Source organism: Mobula hypostoma, chromosome 12, assembly GCF_963921235.1.
Source record: "Mobula hypostoma chromosome 12, sMobHyp1.1, whole genome shotgun sequence".
Taxonomy (NCBI): Eukaryota; Metazoa; Chordata; class Chondrichthyes; order Myliobatiformes; family Myliobatidae; genus Mobula; species Mobula hypostoma.
In genome coordinates, this window is record NC_086108.1 from 48990315 (window position 1) to 49012366 (window position 22052).

The window sequence follows — 22052 nt, forward strand, 5'->3', positions numbered from 1 at the left end:
AGTTTTGAAGGAGTAAAGCTACAGAAGGGCTTGGACAGATTAGGAGAATGGGCAAAGAGTGGCAGATGGAATACAGTGACAGGAAGTGTATGGTTATGTACTTGGGTTTTTAAATTCTCTCTCCATTTAGAAAATAGTCTACCCTTTTACTTCTTCTACCAGAGGGCACAGAGGGACTTGGGCACCCTTGTACAGGATTTCCTAAAAGTTAATTTGCAGGTTGAGAGTGTGGTGAGGAAGGCAAATGAAATATTAGCATTCATTTCTAGAGTACTAGAATATAGAGGCAAGGATATATTGTTGAAAATTTATAAAGCACTGGTGAGGCCTCACTTGGAGTATTGTGAATACAGTCAGCCCTCCTTATCCGCAGGTTCTGCATGCGCGGATTCAACCAACCGCGTTATAGGGAAAACCCGGAAGTTCACTCTACAGCACTTGTTGTTTGAGCATGTACAGACCTTTTTTTTGTCATTATTCCCTAAACAATGCAGTATAGCAACTATTTACATAGCATTTACATTGTATTCGGTATTATAAGTAATCTAGAGATGATTTAAAGTATACGGGAGGATGTGCGTAGGTTACCGTGGATCGGGATCGAAAAAAACTGGAAGTCCCCTTACTAAGTAAGTTGGAACAGGTACATCCGGTATTATTTAGCGTCAGTTGGTCAAACGTTTGTCTTAGTATATAGTATATATTTTACCATTCTATGCATATAAAACACTTAGAAACTTATGTATTACAATAATTAAACCACTGCGTTGTTTAGTAATAATTGTAGCCTTCATCGGGGCAGGGCCTTTATCCTTTAAAATTGTTCCGATCATTGACCGACTGTAACCTAACGCTTTTCCAATGACCGATGGCATTTCACCTCTTTCCAATCGCTTTATTATTTCCACTTTATTTTCAATTGTGATCGTGATTATTTTCGTGAACAGAAACACTGCGGATTCAGAGCTCTGCCGGGTCCTAAAGTCCACTGCACCGAGACAGGTTAAATAAGGGCTGGGGCTCCGCTGGGTCCTAAAGTCCACCGCTGTGAGACAGGTTAAATAAGGGACTTGAGCAGCCGCGTTTTTTGGTATCCGCGGGGGGTCCCGGAACCAATCACCTGCAGATAAAGAGGGCCGACTATAATTTGAGAACGAGAAGCTAAAGTCAGATGTATCAGTATTATGGTGGAGTAAAGGGAATTACAGAGGTATGAGAGAGGAGTTGGCCAGAAACACTGGCAGGGATTTGCTGAGCAGCAATGGCTGGAATTTCTGGAAGCAATTTTGAAGGTAAGGAAATGTATACATCCCAAAGAGAAAGAAGTATTCTTAAGGAAAGATGACACAACCATGCTAACAACAAAAGTCAAAGCCAACATAAAAGCTAAAGAGAGGGCAGATAATAGGGGAAAACTTAGTGGGAAAGTTAGAGGATCGTGAAGCTTTTAAAAACCAACAGAAAGCAACTAAAAAAAGTCAAAGAGAAAAAGATGAAATACGAAGGTGAGCTAGCCAATAATATTAAAGAGGATACCAGAAGTTTCTGAAGATATATAAAGTGTAAATAAAGAGGTGACAGTAGATATCGGACCACTGGAAAATGATGCTGGAGAGGTAGCAATCGGGGAACAAGGAAATGCTGGATAAGTATTTTTTTTATCAGTCTTCACTGTGGAAGAGTGCCAGAAGGTCAAGAGCATTTAGGGGGTAGAAATGAATGAAGTTGCCATTTCTTAGGAGAAGGTGCTTGGGATACTGACAGTTCTGAAGGTAGTTAAGTCACTTGGAGTAGAAGATCTACTCCCCATGGTTCTGAAAGAGGTGGCTGATTGTGAAGGCATTAATAATGACCTTGCTAGAATCAGTAGATTCTGGCATGGTTCTGGAGGACTGGAAAATTACAAACGTCTCTCCACTCTTCAAGTAGGGAGAGGGGCAGAAGAAAAGAAACTATGGGCTACTTAGATAGACCTCAGTGTTTGGGATGATGTTGGAGTCGCTTATTAAGGACAAGGTCTCAGGGTACTTGGAGAAACATGATAAAATAGGCCATAGTCAGCATGGTTTCCACAAGGGAAAATCTTGTCTGACAAATCTTCGAAGAAATAACAAGACAAAGAAGAATCAGTTAATGTTGCGTATCTAGATTTTCAGAAGGCACTTGACGAGATGCCACACGAGGCTGTTTAACAAGCTAGGAGTCCATGGTATTACAGGAAAGATTAGAGGAATGGATAATACTGCTTGGCAAGAGGCAAAGTGTGGGAATAAAGGAAGTCTTTTCTGGCTGGCTGTCGGTAACTAGTGGTGTTCCATATGAGTGTGTTGGGATCGATTCCTTTTGTATTATATGTCAATGATTTAGATGATGGAATTTGTGACTTTGTTGAAATGTTTGCAGACGATATGAAGATATGTGGAGGGGCAGGTAGTTTTGAGGAAGTAGAGAGACTAGAGAAGGACTTAAGACAGATTAGGAGAATGGACAAAGAAATGGCAGATGGAATACAGTATCAGGAAGTGTATAGTCATGCATTTTGATAGAAGAAATGAAAGGGTTGATTGTTTTCTAAATGGAGAAAAACTACAAAAAAGTGAAGTGCAAAGGGAGTTGAGAGTCCTTGTGCAGGATTCTCTAAAGGTTAATTTGCAGGGTAAGTCTGTGGTGAGGAAGGCAAATGCAATGTTAGCATTCATTTCAAGAGGACTAGAATAGAAAAGCAAAGATGTAATGTTGAGCCTTTATAAAGTACTGGTGAGGCCTCACTTGGAGTATCGTGAACAATTTATCTTAGAAAGGATGTGCTGAAATTGGAGAGGATTCCAAGGAAGCTCACAAAAGTGATTCCACAATTGAACGGCTTATCATATGAAGAGCATTTGATAGCTCTTGGGGCTGTATTCACTGGAATTCAGAAGAATGAGGGATGACCTAATTGACATCTATTGAATGTTGAAAGCCTTGATAGAGTGGATGTGGAGAGGATGTTTCATCTGGTGGGAGAGTCTAAGACCAGGGGAACATCCTCAGAATAGGGGGCCATCCTTTTAGAATGGAGTTGAGGAGCAATTTCTTTAGCCAGTAAGTGGTGAATCTGTGGAATTCTTTGCCATAGGCAGCTGTGGAGACCAAGTCTTTGGGTATATTTAAGGCAGAGGTTTATTGATTGTTGATTGATCAGGCATGATGGGATACGGGGAAAAGGCAGGAGAGTGTCTCTGAGATGAAAAATGGATCAGCTGTATAGCAAGGCAGAGCAGACTCGATGAGGCAAATGGCCTAATTTGTTCCTATGTCATATGGTATTATGGTCATGCCTATATTAAGTTTTGCACCTGCTATCAGTGAACGGGGAGAACTCGGTGGGGACTGATGGTGCAAGTGTTATCAAACAAGATTTGATTCAAGTGGGCTTGCATCTGGAGTTCAAAGCTATGAGCCTAAAGCTACAACAGGGGGAGAAACCTTAAATGGTAAAAAAAATATATAGAATTATGATAGTACAATAAACTTCTTAGAATTGCTTTGTGCAAGGGGTCTGGAAAATTCAGGGATACACTCAATTCCTCAACTTCTTCAAATGTGAGATCTAAATTTAGTAAATTTCTGTTTAAGTTATGTTTGGTTGCAGCAAAAATCAAGTTAGATTTGAATTTAGACTATGATGTTTTAACATCGATTTGTTAAGGGTTTGGCATTAAACCAGTGATACAGCTTGGGAAATCCATTAGTTGAAGCGTTCATTATTTTGTTTGAATGTGTCTAGTATGGCAAATGTTGTTCAATATTTTGAAATGTCTTTAGTTATGAATGAAGTTGGAAAATTGATGGAAGTCTTAAAGTGGATTGTCTTTATTTGTTGCAGTGTTGGTGATGCTGTGTGCACCATATCTGCCGCTACTTGTTTTCCAGAGCCTTTTATTAATGAAGGCAAACGTCTTGGCTATGTGCACAGGAATTTTGCAGGAACAAGATTTTCAGATCATGTGGCTCTACTTTCAGTATTCCAAGCCTGGGATGATGCAAGGTATTCCAGGGAATGGGCAGGGAAATTTATAAATACCAAACTGTATTCCATTTCTGTTCAGTATTGTTATAGTACTGGCAAGTGAACTACATTTGAGCATTGATACATTTTTATTCCTAGAATGGGAGGGGAAGATGCAGAAATCAGATTTTGTGAGCATAAAAGGTTAAACATGGCAACTTTACGGATGACATGGGAAGCTAAGGTTCAGCTGAAGGACATTCTCATCAACTCCGGCTTTCCTGAAGGTACATTTATATTTTTTAATCTTTTAAAATCTAGATTGCTTATGTAACTATTAAATGTAGTGTGTTACTCATGACATGGAAAAAAAGAGTCTATACCACTTTTAGCACACTGTTGCCAGGTTGTTTGTTCATTCTAGTTGGTGCTCTTACAAAATACATTTTTTAAATATCAGGAATCATAGAGCATAATATAATTAAATTTGCTCATTATGTGAGGACAGCTATTAAATAGTCTTGATGGAATGCACTGGAGGCAAGCACTAAGTGAATACTTTTAGCCTGTCATATAATGCTAATTCTTAAAAAAAAATCATAGGATCTTAAAACTTGGGTGTGTCAGTTTGGTCTATTAATTTTAGGCCAATACTTCAAAGAATTATTGAAAGAGCCACATATTTGTCTCCCTTGCAGCAGAAACAATATTTTGCCTTTAGATTAAAAAAAATCCTTTTGAGGTTTGAACATTAAGTTTTCTTACTTCAACCTTCCAGGCTGATCTTCTGAACTAGGGCAACCTTTGCATATAAACTCCACATTCTTTCATTCGTTTAACATTCATAGATCTATCTCCTGTCTTTAATATTCTCAATGAGAACTGACAGAACTGCTAAGATTCACTACCTTCTGTCTGACCTGAATGGCAGACTTTTATATTGTAAACACAAGAGATTCAGCAGATGCTGGAAATCTTGAGCAACATATTCAAAGTACTGGAAAAACTCAGTAAATCAGGCAGCATCTTTTATATTGTGATTTCAAGCCAGGTTCATGCCAGCTGATACTTTCTTGATTTGATATTGTTTAGGAGGGAACATGTGTTTTTTTAAACAAATACAGTTTGAATATTGAACAAAATTTTCTCCCTTCTTTCTAAATAGAATGTCTGATGACACAGGTATTTAACAATACCGGACCAGATAATAATCTTGATCTGGTTATTTCGCTTCTGTGTTTTGGACTGTATCCTAATGTCTGCTACCACAAGGAAAAGCGGAAAATATTAACAACAGAGGGCCGTAATGCACTTATCCACAAGTCTTCTGTCAATTGTCCTTTCAGCAATCAAGATTCAAAATATCCTTCTCCGTTCTTTGTGTTTGGGGAAAAGGTGAGTAACACAACTGAGCATTTCTCATTGTCCTGAGCAAGATGTATAGCTAGTTTAGACTCAGGTCATAATTTCACATTCAGATTCATTACTACCATATTCCTTAATTCTTTTCGTAGAATATTCGAGATAACTTGGTGGCGGGGGGGGGGGGGTTGAAAATTGTGGACTAAATTTATTTTTTTTTATTCTCCACTTTCCAACTTACCCTCTTTCACCACAATCCCCAGCCCAGCTATTATCTAATTCTAATCCTCATTAAAATGAGGTAAGGTGTAATTTAGAAAGCATACTTTTAATGTATAAGGAATGGTCAATTTTTGACATCCATTGGTTCATATACTGTAGTTAGCTTTTCTCCAAGAATGCAGTGATCCTTAAGGAATGTTGAACAGTTAAAACTGAAGAATTCTGATCACATTAATCTAGCCATGGAACTTACTGACTGTTGTGCAACAGGGATATCCTGTGCAGAAACAATTGATCACATGGATTGAGAGATTATTGACTTCAGTAAAATCAATTAACTAGTTGCTATGCATGTTGAACAAAATTTAAGATTAGATTTATTTTAAATTGAGTATTACAGGGGATATTGTTTTCCCCATTTGCTTTGAATTCTCCTTTCAGCTTTAAGAAACTCCAAGGCAGCATGATTCCTTGATTCTTAGATAAGTTGGATTGCATGTTTAATTGAATCTAATCATGCAGTTGGATGCAAAAGTTCCTTCCTTGTCTGTTTGAGAAAGCTGCAGTCCAGTCACATTCTAAGTGTTAAATACAAGTGTTCCAAGATGAAGAAGCAGACAATGTGAATAAACTGAATCGTCTTTGAACAGTGTTCAAGAATTTCTTCCTGTCTCACCGAAGTTAGTGGGCTTTGAAACTGGATGCTACTTTAATACTGATTCTGAATTTGTTACACCAGATACAGTTACAGTCTTTGTGGGACAATACTATTTATAGCTACAATTATTTATTTATATATATTATAATTTTTTTTTCTCTTTTATTCTTTTAAGTAAAGTGTTTGGGAAAATCAGTGGATATTTAGATTACTTGGGTATGTGATTCTTTATTATTCTTCAGATCCGAACCCGTGCTGTATCTGCAAAGGCAATGACTTTAGTTAGTCCACTCCAACTGCTGTTTTATGGTTCAAAGAAGGTGACAGGAAATGGTGATATTATTTTGATGGATGAATGGTAAGAAACTTTAAAGCTTCACTTTAAAGCTCAGTTTAAGGTGAATAACAAATTGGTGTTTTTGAATGTTTCAACATGATACTTGATGGAATATTATTTACAGTTTTCTGTTTTCAAGATATGTGTTTTACTAGTGATCTCAGCAATACTTTGCCCATCCCAGTGCCCTTGAGTTGATGACAAGTCACAAGCTTAGTCCCTCCCAGCGTGTTGCACCAGTCAGCCTTTCTTGGCTGGTGCGTAGTGTCAGGATTGGTCTCCTTTCAGATTAACCAGGTCACAATATGAACGTTCCTGACTCGACCCTTTTTTTTTTATGAGGCCGAGTGGCTAGCTCGATGCTCAACCCGGCACAGATGGAAAGCTTGCTTGGGGGGTGGCCCAACTTGGATTCGAACTCAGGAGCCTTCGCTCTGAGGTCCGGCGCTAACGCCACTACACCACCAGCTGACCTACAAGCTCAGTGATGGTGAAGTTACTCCATTAGTGTTTTGAAGATCTAGGAATGATGAAGCCTTTCCAAGATAGGATTGCATCTACTTGAAAGGTGATAGCATTCCCATGTTTTTGTGCAGGAGAAGGCATTTAAATGATGCAAAAAGACTAAATAAACTCATCAAAAAGGCTGGATTTGTCCTTGGCTACAGTGGTGGAATGGAGGTCACTAAACAAACTGTTATCCATTATGGACAATTAGGCACATCCTCTCCATGACCTCCTGGATAAGCAGCAGAGCACCCTTTCAAACAGGCTCATTCAGCTCCGCTGTCACAAGGATCGTTACAGAAAATCTTTCCTACCAGATTCAATCAGCATATACAACAGTTCACCTCTGTGCAACAGGAGAACACACATTATAGTACAATAGTCTCTGTTTTATTATTTCGTATATGATTATTGCTCAGTACTGCACATTGCTAAATTATTATTGTGTATATCATTATTCTGTATTTTATTATTAGTTAATATTATATTATTAATTAGTATTGCTAAATGTGTTGTTAAATGCTGCTGCTGTAACAAGATAATTTCCCACCAGGGAACAATAAAATACTTATTAAGAGCATATATGAATGTTATAAATTTCAGTAAGGTAATGTCAGGTTGCTTTTGACTTGTTTTATTGGCAGCCCTCCCAGTGTTCCCAAATGGTTTCTCTCTCTGGACTTGCTGAGTGTTTCCAGAAAATTCTATCTTTGGTTTTCAAAGTCAAAGTTCAGTTTATTGTCATATACACAAGAACATGCGTGCACAGATGCAATGATAACTTACTTGCAACAGCATAACAGGCATATACAGTAGCATATAAGCATCATTCACAGGAAAAACAGAAATCAGTAATAAATTATTTTACAAGAAAACACAATTAGACCAAAAACAAAAGTCCGTTTTAGTGCAAGTTGGTCAAAGTGTTCATAGCATTGCTAAACTGTAGTTATTAGGGTTTTGCTGCTGGTTCAAGAACCAAATGGTTGAAAGTAGCTGTTCTTGAACCTGGTGGTGAGGGAGTTAAGACTTCTGTACCTTCTGCCCGAAGGTAGCTGCGAATTGACAGCATGGGCCAGGTGGTGGGAAGATTTGATGTTGCAATCTTGGGGCAGTGTCCCCTTTAGACACTACCAGTGGTGGAGAGAGAAGTGCATGTGATGTCCTTTTTTTCCTTTAAGATGACAGTACTCTCAAACGTGGCAGCTTTTATGGGACCAACTAAAGGTGTTACTGTCTTTTAAACATTTTTTTTAAATGATCACAATACTCTTCTGAATGTTAAGAACTTCAAACACTGCAGATCTACCCCATCAGTGAGTTGCTCATTGGTGGAGGAGCTGGACTTGCTGCAGTCTTAACAGCGAGTGATTGTCTTGGATGTTTTTTTTGTGATCACAAAACCCTGTTGGACATATATAATGTAGAGTACACTCAGGTCCCACATAACGCTACCCTGCATAGCACTGATTCGCTACAACGTGGTTATTCAATTTTTTATTGAAATATTTTTAAATGACGGAAGTTCATTCTAAACAACACACAGAACTTTTCAAGACAGTAAACATTCAGTCAGACAATGAGAGTGCTTTACATACGCTCTGAGTCACTCACAGCCAATTATGTATTAGTTCACGCTCTGCCTTCCCCACATGTGTAAACATTCTTGCTCCCTTGCCAATTTATTCTATTTTTTTTCCCACCTATAATGTCTGGAAAATGGTCTACCCAGTGAGGGTAGTACATCTAAGATATCTAGGAAAAGCATTAGCATGGATGTGAAACTGCAAATGATACGGCGTAAGGATGTTAATGATGGCAATGTTGAAGAGTTACTGCATTCTCTTGGTGAAAGCCTTAATAACAAAGAGCTTCAAGGATTGACAGAGCAACAAATCCTGGTTGAATCTGAGGACACGGATGGAAGAAGAGGAAACACCAGCAAAAAAAAACCTCACCATAAAATTCCTCAGCACTAGCATCACCAATCATGGACTGGTTCATTGATAACAGTCCTGACCGGGAGTGAAGCAACAAGGCAAAGAGAGGTGTTCTTGAAATAATTTCTGCTACTGAAAACTGCTTTGTGAGAGGAAACAAGTAAAGGTAGTCAAATCTTGATGCCTACTTGAAGAAGAAGCCGAAGTTAGAGGAAGAGCCACAGCCTGGTCCCTCCTCTAAGGTGCAACCACCACCTGCTTCCCTCTGCTGCTGCAAGTCAGGCCCATTTGCATGTTTGTTACTCCACGAATTACTGTGTATACATAAAATAATACATATCTCGGGTTTGATTTTTTAAAAATCAGACATGTGTCCGTTTGCTTAATGTCATAATGACCCCGCATAGCACTGATTTACATAGCGCTCCACCTCTGAAGAATGCATCCTCAGTGATAAGCAGGGTTTGAGTGTACTACACGTCTAGTTCACTGGTTAATTGTCAAGACTGATGCTAGGGAAGCTGCGAGGCCTCATGTTATGGTGTCACCTGTTTCAACCACCCAGCAAGTGTGGCACGGCATCCATGTTGGATTGGGGGACGGGTTGTCAGTGTTCGTTTGGCGGAAACAAGCTGCGGACTTGTTTTAGGTGACAACATTCATGGACTCAGTCTTGGCACACACTTGGACTTTGTGTGTGACTGCATGCTTACTGCTATTTTATATGTGTTATATATGTCTTGTACTGTATATGACTGTTGGTATTGTGCTTTGCTTTGCTTTGTTCTTCAACACGAAGAAACTCAACACAGTGGCATAGAAACCCCACCGCCAACTAGCGTTTTGGCGGTGAATTGCAGAGCGACACAGACACACCAACGCACAAGTATAAATGCTCACAATGGCGTAGGCCACTTGTGTAGGCTACGGCGTAAGCTAGTATGCACAAATATAAATCAGCCTTTAATCTTTCCAGTTTAACTTGTCCTTGATTTATGCATTTACATTCCAAATCTCTTTGATCAGTGTGGCTCTTTCAGAATTATGCTGTCTAGTGAATAGTTGTTCCCTTCATCTTTCTCATGGAAATGAGACACCCTGTTCATCTGAAATAAGTTTTATTTGCTCTTTGCCCATCTGTTCCACTAACCAGACTATATGTTATTGAAGTCAATTACTAGCCTCAGCACAGTACACAACACTTCCAAGTTTTATGTCATTGCAGTTTTTGGAATTAGTCTGGATATATCTTGACTGAATCTATTAGAAATATGTAGAGGTTATAGTTCCAATACCAGGAGGAATACTACTGTTCATTTCAATCTAGTCCAAAACAATGCTCTTTGCCAATAGCCTTTGTTCCTAATTACTACTTTTTTTTTTATTATTCTCACTGCTTAATGCTCTGCCATGGGCTTCAGATTTTTTTATAAGCCAATTATGTATCACTTTCTCAAACAACTTTTGATTCCATTTACGTTATATGAACTGCACTTCCTGCTTGTCCCTCTCTGGTTTGTCACCATTTTTTCCCCACTTATATAATCTTGCACCTGGGATTCAGTTATTTTTTTAGAGATACAACACAGAACATATCCTTCTAGCCTATTCTGCCCCACCACCCAGCAACCACGGATTTAACCCTAGCCTCATCACAGGGCAATTTACAATGACCAATTAACCTACTAACCGGTGTGTCTGGACTGTGGAGGGAGCCCATATTTCATGCGGCGGACATGAAAACTCCTTGCAGAGACACCAGGATTGAACTCTGAACTCTGATGTCCTGAGCTGTAATAGGGTGGTGCGCTACCATGTCTTTGTTGTACAGTTTAATCCATTCAGTGATAATAAAATGGACCTTTGAATTTTATCCAGTATACAATCAGATACTCACCTTATCAGATAAAATCTGTACGTTACATTGTAAGTTATGCCATATTCTTTAACTTGTTCTTCTCAAAAGATCTCCATTCCATGTCAAGCTTAGCCATCTTAGAAAGGCTGTAAAGCAATAGTTTTATGATTTCTCTTTTTTGCAGCAAGACTTGTTTCCTGTAAATCAGTGCAGTTGTTGTATGATTGTTTCCCAGGAGGGCGGCTGAGAGCAACCATACCACTTTGATTCTTTTTGTGTTGGTTGCTTGAAATACTTATGATATGATTATTTTTGCCTTGTAGGATAAAGTTGAAGATGTCACACTACGCTGCAGCTGCAATTGTTGCTTTGCGCGCAGGAATGGAGGCACTGGTTGTTGAAGTTGCTAAGGATCCTGAATTTGTACGGCATCTGGATCCCAAACATGAACGGTTGCTGAATGTGATTCGGCAGATTTCAAAACCTGGGGCAGCAGGCATTAACCTTATGGCAAACTCAAGGTAAACTGCACTTAAAGTATTCAGAACACTCAGTGATCCAGCTGAACTGTTCCATAAACTGTTCCAGCTGCTACCATCCAGGAAACGGTACCGCAGCAATAAAGCCAGGACCAACAGACTCTGCGACAGCTTCTTCCACCAGGTCATCAGACTGTTTAATTCACGCTGAGATAACAGACGGAGACATAACGTAAAGATTTTTACTCCTCACGTATGTGGGGGATGTAAGAAATAGTCAGTTCAGTTATATGAAGTTCCAGTGCTCTCAGAGCACTCTCATTAATTAGCATTCATAAACTGATCAATGTGAATTCTAATGCTTCAATGCCAAGCTTTCAGAAAAATTCTCAGAAGGCTGTATAAAGAGGGAACTGTTAGTTACTAACCAACCACCATATAAATTGTGATCACTGGTTCCTAAGGGTTTCTTTACCTTAAGCTCCCTAATCGCCTCTGGTGCATTACATAACACCCAGTCCAGTATAGCTGAACCCCTAGTAGGCTCAATGACAAACTGCTCTAAAAAGCCATCTCTTAGACATTCAACAAACTCACTCTCTTGAGATCCATTACCAACTTGATTTTCCCAATCGACCTGCATGTTAAAATCTCTCATGACTACCATAACATTGCCCTTTTGACATGTCTTTTCTATTTCCTGTTGTAATCTGTGGTTCACCTCCCAGCTACTGTTGAGAGGCCTGTATATTACTGCCATCAGGGTCCTTTTACCCTTGCAGTTTCTTAACTCAACCCTCAAGGATTCAACATCTTCCGATCCTGTGTCACATCTTCCTACTGATTTGATGCCATTCCTTACCAGTAGAGCCACACCACCCCCTCTGCCTATCTTCCTATCCCTCTGATATAATGTGTAACCTTGGACATTCCCAACTGCAACCATCCTTCAGCCACAATTCAGTGATAGCTGCAACATCATACCTGGCAATCTGTAGTGCAACCAGATCATCCACCTTATTTCTTATACGATGCACATTTAGATACAACACCTTGAGTTGTATTTGCTATCCTTTCTGATTCTGCTTCCCTAATGATTTGATACTCAGCCTGTTAGCTGCAGCTAAGTCTCATCACCTGCCTGCTCTACCTGGCAGTCTGCATGCTACCTTTACTTTTTTACCATCTGCCCTATCCTGAGTCCCTTCGCTCCAGTTCCTACTCTCCTGCCAAATTAGTTTAAATCCTTGCCAACAGGTCTAACAAACCTGCCCGCAAGAATATTGGTCCCCCTCGGCTTCAGGTGCAACTCGTCACTTTTGAACAGGTCAAATCTCCCCCAGAAGAGATCCCAATGATCCAAGAACCTGAAACCCTGCCCCCTGCAACAGCTTCTCAGCCACGCATTTATTTGCCAAATATTCGGTTTCTACTCATGGTCATAGTCATACTTTATTGATCCCGGGGGAAATTGGTTTTCATTACAGTTGCACCATAAATAATAAATAGTAATAAAATCATAAATAGTTAAATAGTAATATGTAAATTATGCCAGAAATAAGTCCAGGACCAGCCTATTGGCTCAGGGTGTCTGACTCTCCAAGGGAGGAGTTGTAAAGTTTGATGGCCACAGGCAGGAATGACTTCCTATGACGTTCTGTGTTGCATCTCGGTGGAATGAGTCTCTGGCTGAATGTACTGCTGTGCACAACCAGTACATTATGTAGTGGATGGGAGACATTGTCCAAGATGGCATGCAACTTGGACAGCATCCTTTTTTGAGACACCACCGTGAGAGAGTCCAGTTCCATCCCCACAACATCACTGGCCTTACGAATGAGTTTGTTGATTCTGTTGGTGTCTGCTACCCTCAGCGTGCTGCCCCAACACACAACAGCAAACATGATCGCACTGGCCACCACAGACTCGTAGAACATCCTCAGCATCGTCCGGCAGATGTTAAAAGACGTCAGTCTCCTCAAAAATAGACGGCTCTGACCCTTCTTGTAGACAGCCTCAGTGTTCTTAGACCAGTCCATTTTATTGTCAATTCGTATCCCCAGGTATTTGTAATCCTCCACCATGTCCACCCTGACCTCCTGGATGGAAACAGGGGTCACCAGTACCTTAGCTCTCCTCAGGTCTACCACCAGCTCCTTAGTCTTTTTTACATTAAGCTGCAGATAATTCTGCTCACACCATGTGACAAAGTTTCCTACCGTAGCCCTGCCTCGTGCCACAGGCAGCAATCTGGAAATTACTACCCAGGAGGTCCTGTTCCTCAGCCTTCAACCTAGCTCTCTAAGTTCTCTTTTCAGGACCTCTTTGCTTTTCCTTCCTATGTCATTGGTACCAAATGCTACCCTTCCCTCTCCCAAAATGTTGCGGATGCGATCTGACATGTCCCTGACCCTGGTGCCTAGGAGGCAACATGCCATCTGGGTGTCCACAGAATCTCCTGTCTGTTTCCCTCACTATTGAGTCCCCTGTCACTGTCGCTCCCATCTTCTCTCTTTTTCCCTTCTGCACCATGGACCCATGCTCAGTGCCTGTAACCCAGTCGTCATGGCATTCTTCTGGGAGGTCATACCCCACAAAAGTATCCAAAGCGGTATACTATTGAGGGGAATGGCCACAGATGTGCTCTGCTCTAATTGCCTATTTCCATTTCTCCTGACAGTCATCCAGCTATGCGCTTCCTGCAACTTCAGGGTGACTACTTCCCTGTAGCTTTGATCAATTACTCCTTGCTCTCCTGTACAAGTCAAAGGTCATCCAGTTGCTGCTCCAGATCCCTAACACGTTCTTCAAGGAGCTGCAGCCGGATGCACTTTACGCAGATGTAGTTCACTGGGAGACTCTGGGTCTCACAGTTCTCTAACATCCGGCAGAAGAACACACCACAGCCATTTAAATGGTACAGTAAGGCGGATGAATCTTCCCCAATACTGTCAGCAGTACTGTGCAATATGTCCAAATAAACCATTTTCACCTATGTACATTTAGGCTGGGTAAGTTTCATTTATGTATTTGCCATAGATTTTCAGCCAAGTTTCTTGTTCATCAATGATTCCTGTTCCTCTCCTCCCCTCCCCCGGAATCGGGGTCATGTGAAGCCATGGGAGCAGGTTGTATGATCAGCTGGTGCATATCACGTCCTTCTTATGCGACCACTGACGAGGCCGACAGTTTCTGAAGAATACTGATAATGGTTGGGGTCACCCATCTTGTAATGACTCTGTCCAGAAGAAGGCAGTGGTAAACCACTTTTGTAGAAAAATTTGCCAAGAACAATAATGGTCATAGAAACACTATGATCACTCATGTCATACAACACGGCACATAAAGAACGAACAAGCCACTTCTGTGTCTGAACATTCCAACTGAAAACCTATTTGGGCGGGCACTAAAGCTTGTCTATTGCTTTGCAACTGATTAGCCTGTTAGTAGTTTTAAAAGATAAAGTGGTAAAGAAAACTTAAGAATTTTTTGGTTGGGTATGGGGATAAGTAAGTGTTGTATAGCTTCCCTATCACCAAGCTTTGATAAGATAGTTCCTAAATTGTTTAGAAAATTAACTAAATGTGATAAATGTTGGTAATTTGAACATGAAAAGTTTGTTAGTCTGTTTTCATGCTGGTATTAAATACCAGAGAGGTTAAGAATCTTCTACTACAACTGTAGAATTCAGGATTAGGTGTGTTTGGTTGGACTGATTTACAAGACACTGACAACTTAAGTTCAAGATTCTGCCAACTTTATTGTTACCAGTGTGCCAAAATTAATTTTAAGTTGTAAATATATTCTGAAATTTGTAATGAAGGTTAACAAGAATGGTAAACTAATTTTAAGTTTTCAGATTTCATGGTTGTGATGAGCTTCAGCATGAGGACTAGAATGCCAGTACGATTACAACAAGTTTCATTTTTTTCATGAGCAATTTATATAATTAAATGGTATACCTTGGATTGAATAGAGAGAAGTATTAACTGGAAAAATTAGCAACTAAGTTGTGCAATTTGCATAATTTTTCCATACTGTTAATTTGACTAATGAAATTTACTATCTTAATTTTATTTCTTACAGATTTGGTGATGGTCCTCGTCCTCCCAAGATGGCACGTTATGACAATCAAGGATTTGGTGGAAGAGGGAGTGGTCGTGGTTCAGGTTATAGGGGAGGAGGAGGTTATGGTGGGTCCCGTGACAGTTATAGTTCTGGATATTTTTCTGGAGGGAGAGGAGGAGGTGGTGGATACAATAGCTACCAAAGTGGTAGTGGAGGATATGGTAGCTACCAAAGTGGTGGTGGAAGGGGAGGATATAGTGACTACCAAAGTAAAGGTGGATATGGTGGTAAGCTGGATGGTGGTGGATTTGGTGCTAACAGGACTGATGGTGGATTTGGTGGTAGCCAGAGTGGTACTGGTGGATTTGGTGGCCGTGGTGGTACTGGTGGATTTGGTGGTGGCCGTGGTGGTACTAGTGGGTTTGGTGGTAGCCGTGGTGGTACTGGTGGATATGGCGGTAGCCGTGGTGGTACTGGTGGATATGGTGGTAGCCAGGGTGGTGATGGTGGTGGATACGGTGGTAGCCTGGGTGGTGGTGGATATGGTGGTAGCCTGGGTGGTGGTGGATACAGTAGTAGCCTGGGTAGTGGTGGATATGGTGGGAACAAGAGTGGTGGTGGATTCAGTAGTAATCAGGATGGCGGTGGATATGGTGGTAACAGGAGTGGTGGATACAGTGGTAGCCAGGGTGGTGGTGGTTACAGTGGCAACAGGAGTGGTGGTTACAGTGGTAGCCAGGGTGGTGGTGGATACAGTAGTAGCCTGGGTGGTGGTGGATATGGTAGTAGCCAGGGTGGTGGATACGGTGGTAGCCAGGATGGTGGTGGATACGGTGGTAGCCTGGGTGGTGGTGGATACGGTGGTAGCCAGGATGGTGGTGGATATGGTGGTAGCCAGGGTGGTGGTGGTGGATATAGTGGTAGCCAGGGTGGTGGTGGTGGATACGGTGGTAGCCAGGGTGGTGGTGGTGGATACGGTGGTAACCGGAGTGGTGGTGGATACGGTGGTAACCGGAGTTTTGGGGCAGGTTATGGAGGAGGATATGAAGGCAAAGGTGTCTTCTAGAAAAATGCAGATGACCAAAAGTTGCATTTGTGCACAATTTATATTCATTGATAAGTAACATGGCTTTGTATTAATTATTTTATGTAAAACAACACTGCATGCACATTGCAAATGTGATCAGTTTCAGTTGTTATGCAAATATTTTCTGTACTTAGTGTGCACTTACAGCAAGGGTATATACTTATGATATCTAAAATACCAATTAAAATGTCCAAGCACATTGAAGTTCAGAGTGGATGGTTTTCAATGTGTTCGTATTTTTGTTGTATTGCAGAAGAAATAAAAGTTAGAAAACAGATGCGTTTTTGCATAAATTAATACTGATGACAAATAATAAACTCTTTTGCTACCTATTATTTTAGGTCCATTCAATAAATGAACATGTTGCTGCAAATTTATTAAAAGGAGCACAAATGGAGAGGTATTGTCACAATGCCTTATGTTAAAGTTATTAACTTATATTAAAATGAATGGATTTTATAAACAGCAGATTACTACAGCCAGTTGTGAGTACTGTGCCAGTGAGTCGAGGGAATACGGCAAGTATTCTGTACCAACGAAAATTTCACTTACACCAGTATTTTGGTCAATGCTTATTCCTCATTCCATATTACTGAAATTTATCGGGTCATGGATTTCATTAGTCTTTGGCCATGATATACCCAAAAAATCTGCTGGTTGGGAATGGGTCATCAGTGGAGTCATGAGGATTTGTTATTGGGTCCATTGTTCGCATTTTATTAATGATCAATGTCTGAGTTGTAGAACAAAATGTATATTTGCTCATTATACCTAGAAGCATGTAACATCAGGGTTAGATCTGGCTTGACCACTATAGGCAGATATTTATCTGCAGGGGACTGGATGTGACTGGTCGGCGGTGGATAGTAGTAGAATTTCAGAGTGGAAAAGATTTTAAAATACTATTCACAAAGACAATGTGAGTGTTGAGCATAGAAACATAGAAAATAGGTGCAGGAGTAGGCCATTCGGCCTTTTGAGCCTGCACTGCCATTCATTATGATCATGGCTGATCATCCAACTCAGAACCCTGTACCAGCCTTCCCTGCATACCCCCTGATCCCTTTAGCCACCAGGGCCATATTTAACTCCCTCTTAAATATAGCCAATGAACTGGCCTCAACTGTTTCCTGTGGCAGAGAATTCCACAGATTCACCACTCTCTGTGTGAAGAAGTTTTTCCTAATCTCGGTCCTAAAAGGCTTCCCCTTTATCCTCAAACTGTGACCCCTCGTTCTGGACTTCCCCGACATCGGGAACAATCTTCCTGCATCTAGCCTGTCCAATCCCTTTAGGATTTTATACGTTTCAATAAGATCCCCCCTCAATCTTCTAAATTCTGACAAATATAAGCCTAGTTGATCCAGTCTTTCATCATATTAAAGTCCTGCCATCCCAGGAAGCAATCTGGTGAACCTTCTTTGTACTCCCTCTATGGCAAGGATGTCCTTCCTCAGATTAGGGGACCAAAACTGCACACAATACTCCAGGTGTGGTCTCACCAAGGCCTTGTACAACTGCAGTAGTACCTCCCTGCTCCTGTACTTGAATCCTCTTCTATGAATGCCAGCATACCATTCGCCTTTTTCACCGCCTGCTGTACCTGCATGCCCACTTTCAATGACTGGTGTATAATGACACCCAGGTCTCGTTGCACCTCCCCTTTTCCTAATTGGCCACCATTCAGATAATCTGTTTTCCTGTTTTTGCCACCAAAGTGGATGACCTCACATTTATCCACATTAAATTGCATCTGCCATGAATTTGCCCACTCACCTAACCTACCCAAGTCACTCTGCATCCTCTTAGCATCCTCCTCACAGCTAACACTGCCGCCCAGCTTCGTGTCATCCGCAAACTTGGAGATGCTGCATTTAATTCCCTCATCTAAGTCATAAATATATATTGTAAACAACTGTGGTCCCAGCACTGAGCCTTGCGGTACCCCACTAGTCACCGCCTGCCATTCTGAAAAAGTCCCGTTTATGCCCACTCTTTGCTTCCTGTCTGCCAACCAATTCTCTATCCACATCAATACCTTACCCCCAATACCGTGTGCTTTAAGTTTGCACACTAATCTCCTGTGTGGGACTGTCAAAAGCCTTTTGAAAATCCAAATATACCACATCCACTGGTTCTCCCCTATCCACTCTACTAGTTACATCCTCAAAAAATTCTATGAGATTCATCAGACACGATTTTCCTTTCACAAATCCATGCTGACTTTGTCCGATGATTTCACTGCTTTCCAAATGTGCTGTTATCACATCTTTGATAACTGACTCTAGCATCTTCCCCACCACCGATGTTAGGCTAACTGGTCTATAATTCCCCGGTTTCTCTCTCCCTCCTTTTTTAAAAAGTGGGGTTACATTAGCCACCCTCTAGTCCTCAGGAACTAGTCCAGAATCTAAAGAGTTTTGAAAAATTATCACTAATGCATCCACTCTGGGATGCAGACCATCTGGCCCTGGGGATTTATCTGCCTTTAATCCCCTCAATTCACCTAACACCACTTCCCTACTAACATGTATTTCCCTCAGTTTCTCCATCTCACTGGACCCTCTGTCCCCTACTATTTCTGGAAGATTATTTATGTCCTCCTTAGTGAAGACATGAAGACATCTGGGCACTCTGGACTAAAAGGTTGTTTGAAAAAGAGATCTAGGCATTATTGTGCATGGACCTCAAATGATTCATGGTCATTGCTGTGGCAATGAGTATTTAGGAGAGGTTCAGTGGAAACCAAAGCCTTTTTTACTTTTGACATTCAGTGTTGACCTTGCAGTAGACAATCAATTTTGGTTTCCCTTAAAGCTGGGTGATAGTAAATAATTGGAAAGGTGCTGAGGCAGCTACACAGCATTAAAGTTATCAGGGTAGACACAATAGAGTGGTCTGTATGTCCTGAGAAGCATAGATCTAGTGACTTTTGATTCCATCAGATGATACACAACTTTTCAGTTTATTTTCTGTATCATTGCATTTTAAAGATCCATTCCCTACAATTTCCCTGTAAGTCTCCCTGAAAAGGAATTGCTTCCAGCTTTTCCAGCAGGTTATCATTCTAGGGAATCTGAGATTTACCCAATCTGAAAATTTTGTACCACAGTTTTGCCAGACACTTAACATTTTTCTGTCCTTGTGATTTTATATTTCTAACTTTTATATTATTTACAGTTAGTTATAGTAATCGAAAACTACACTAAAACAGGCCATTTGGCCCATGCCGAACCATTTAAATTGCCTAGTCCCATTGACCTGCACCTGGATCATAGCTTTGCATCCATGCACCTATCGAAATATCTCGGTAAAGTTAATAGAGTAGTTAGGAACATGTCAACCCAAGCCACATTAAAAGACTGGCTGAAACTTTTCAAAGTAGTCATTATTTACTTGATCCATATTTATAGATTCTAGTAACTTCCAATGAATATTAAGTGGTTTATCCATGATACATACACTTAACTCATTCGTGCTCTCTCTCTCTCTCTCTCTCACACACACACTCTCACTCCAGGCCTTACAGAATCTGGTAGGTTTCAATGAGCAAATTATAATTGAGCAAAAATTGTAGAATTTCGCTGTCAATGATATCAAATACTCTTGAGGTACTTGATTTGGAAGGTTTGGATAGTGTGAACGTAGAAAAGATGTTCTATTAGTAGGAGTGTGCCAGAATAGAGATTAAGCCAGAGGATGACGAATCTGTGGAATTTGTTGCTACAGAGTGATGTGGAGATCAAATAATTGGGTGCATGTAATGCAGAGATTGATAATTTCTTGATTGGTAAAGGGGTTGAGTGTTACAGGACGAAGACAGGAGAATGAGATTGGGGGTAAAAACGGCAAAAATTGCAAAGCAAATTCAATAGGAAGAATAGCCTAATCTTGCTCTTATATGTTATGGTCTAACACCAAGTCACAGACCCAATTGCAATCTTAAACTCAATCACAGACACCAACATGATGCCTAAACTACAGGCCCAACCCAGTCACCCATTGCCTATTCCTGTCTAGCTGTCTAACTCTGCTACTGCAGACTTTCACACTGCTAACTCGCCATCCTCAATCTCCAGACACTAGTCGCCAACTGAGGTCTCCAGTTTCACATATAGGGACAATCACAAGTGACAGGTTCCTGTTTTTAAATCAAGGTTCAACCCCTGGTCACTGTTCTAGGCTTATTGTCAACTCCAGATTCTCACCCCAGTCCTAAACTAAGGCCTCAACTGCACATCTAGCCTGGCTGTTACATCACACTCAATCAAAATCCCAACTCGAGGCCCAATTATACCCAGCCATAGGTCCTAATTTCAGACTACAATCCCTTATTTCATACCTGAGCTATGGCTTTTCTCCTTGGAGCAGAGGAGGATGAGAGGTAAGCTGATGTGTGTAAGAGGCATAGAGTGGTTAATCGGTGCCTTCTTCTCAGGGCAGAAATGGCTAATGAGAGGCCACAATTTTAAGGTGATTGGAGACAAGTATAGAAGGGATGCAAGTGGCAGTTTTTTTTTTCCACACACAGGATGGTGGGTGTGTAGAACACTACCAGGATGTAAGCAAAATGGAGGCCTGTGTAGGATGGAAGGGTTAGATTGATTGGTCAAAAGATCAGCACAATATCATGGGCCAAAGGGCTGTGCTGTACTCTACTGTTGGATGTTCTGTATTATTGAAGGGGTTGACTTATGAAACAAATATTTGTGAAAGCACAATGTTCTGGTTAATTCTATCCTGATTCAATAAATTAAGCAGTTTTGTTGTTTGTTTTCTTTAATTTTGAATTCCATGACTGTTCTTGTTTAACTGAATTGGTAATGAACAGCCAACAAATTGATGAAATTGTAATCTTCAACTGAACTGGGCATTATCTGTAGTTATCAGCTTCTTAACTTGTGGTTGAACCAATTAAGTATCTTCTGTAAATGTTTGCAATATTCATTCAGTGATGGGAACCATTGCCCAGTTCTTGCTGGAAGAGTTGAGATATGATTTTAAAATATAATCCAGGATCTACATCATTAAGTTTTATTTGACATTTGTGGTGTACCTATAATATTACAGAAACAATTATCATTTGAATTCAAAAATCAGTTTACTGATCAATTATAATCACTTGCATTTTGAATGTCAGAAGTAGTAGATGTAATAAGGCAGCTTTAAATCAATAAGACTTATTGATACAGATTTATTTCAAATTTGTAAATAATCTTCAAAGTTTGGTAATTCTGCAGAGGTTTAATACCTAAATACATTGCTCATAAGGCAGTCTCAATAGACACCACAATTCAAACATCATTGAATGAAATAAGTACATACTCCATTATACCCTTAAATATAACTACAAACTGTACTGAAAAGTACATTATTTCATTGGTTGATGGTTAGTACTTTTAGATGTTAGGCTGCAAAGACCTTTATTTAGCTTCAGGGCTTCAGGTTATGTCTGTGTGGATGAATCTGAGACATTCTTTGGTTTGGCTGTTTTTTCTCCCTCTGAAAATCAGTACCATTTCAATGCCTTTGTACATGTTTGT

At 40.5% G+C, this 22052-nt stretch overlaps 1 protein-coding gene across 3 annotated transcripts in view; it reads left to right on the plus strand.

Moving 5' to 3' along the window:
- The window catches only part of dhx9 (DEAH (Asp-Glu-Ala-His) box helicase 9), a 93070-nt gene extending 76203 nt beyond the window's left edge, over positions 1 to 16867 (plus strand). For all 3 annotated transcript variants that reach the window (XM_063064042.1, XM_063064041.1, XM_063064043.1), the window contains 6 exons: positions 3869 to 4030; positions 4151 to 4278; positions 5157 to 5386; positions 6476 to 6591; positions 11199 to 11396; positions 15441 to 16867. In XM_063064042.1, coding sequence (XP_062920112.1) covers positions 3869 to 4030; positions 4151 to 4278; positions 5157 to 5386; positions 6476 to 6591; positions 11199 to 11396; positions 15441 to 16488 — 1882 coding nt within the window. In that variant the 3' untranslated portion in view covers positions 16489 to 16867. The remainder of the gene's footprint in view (positions 1 to 3868; positions 4031 to 4150; positions 4279 to 5156; positions 5387 to 6475; positions 6592 to 11198; positions 11397 to 15440) is intronic.
- The last annotated feature ends 5185 nt before the right edge of the window (positions 16868 to 22052 follow it).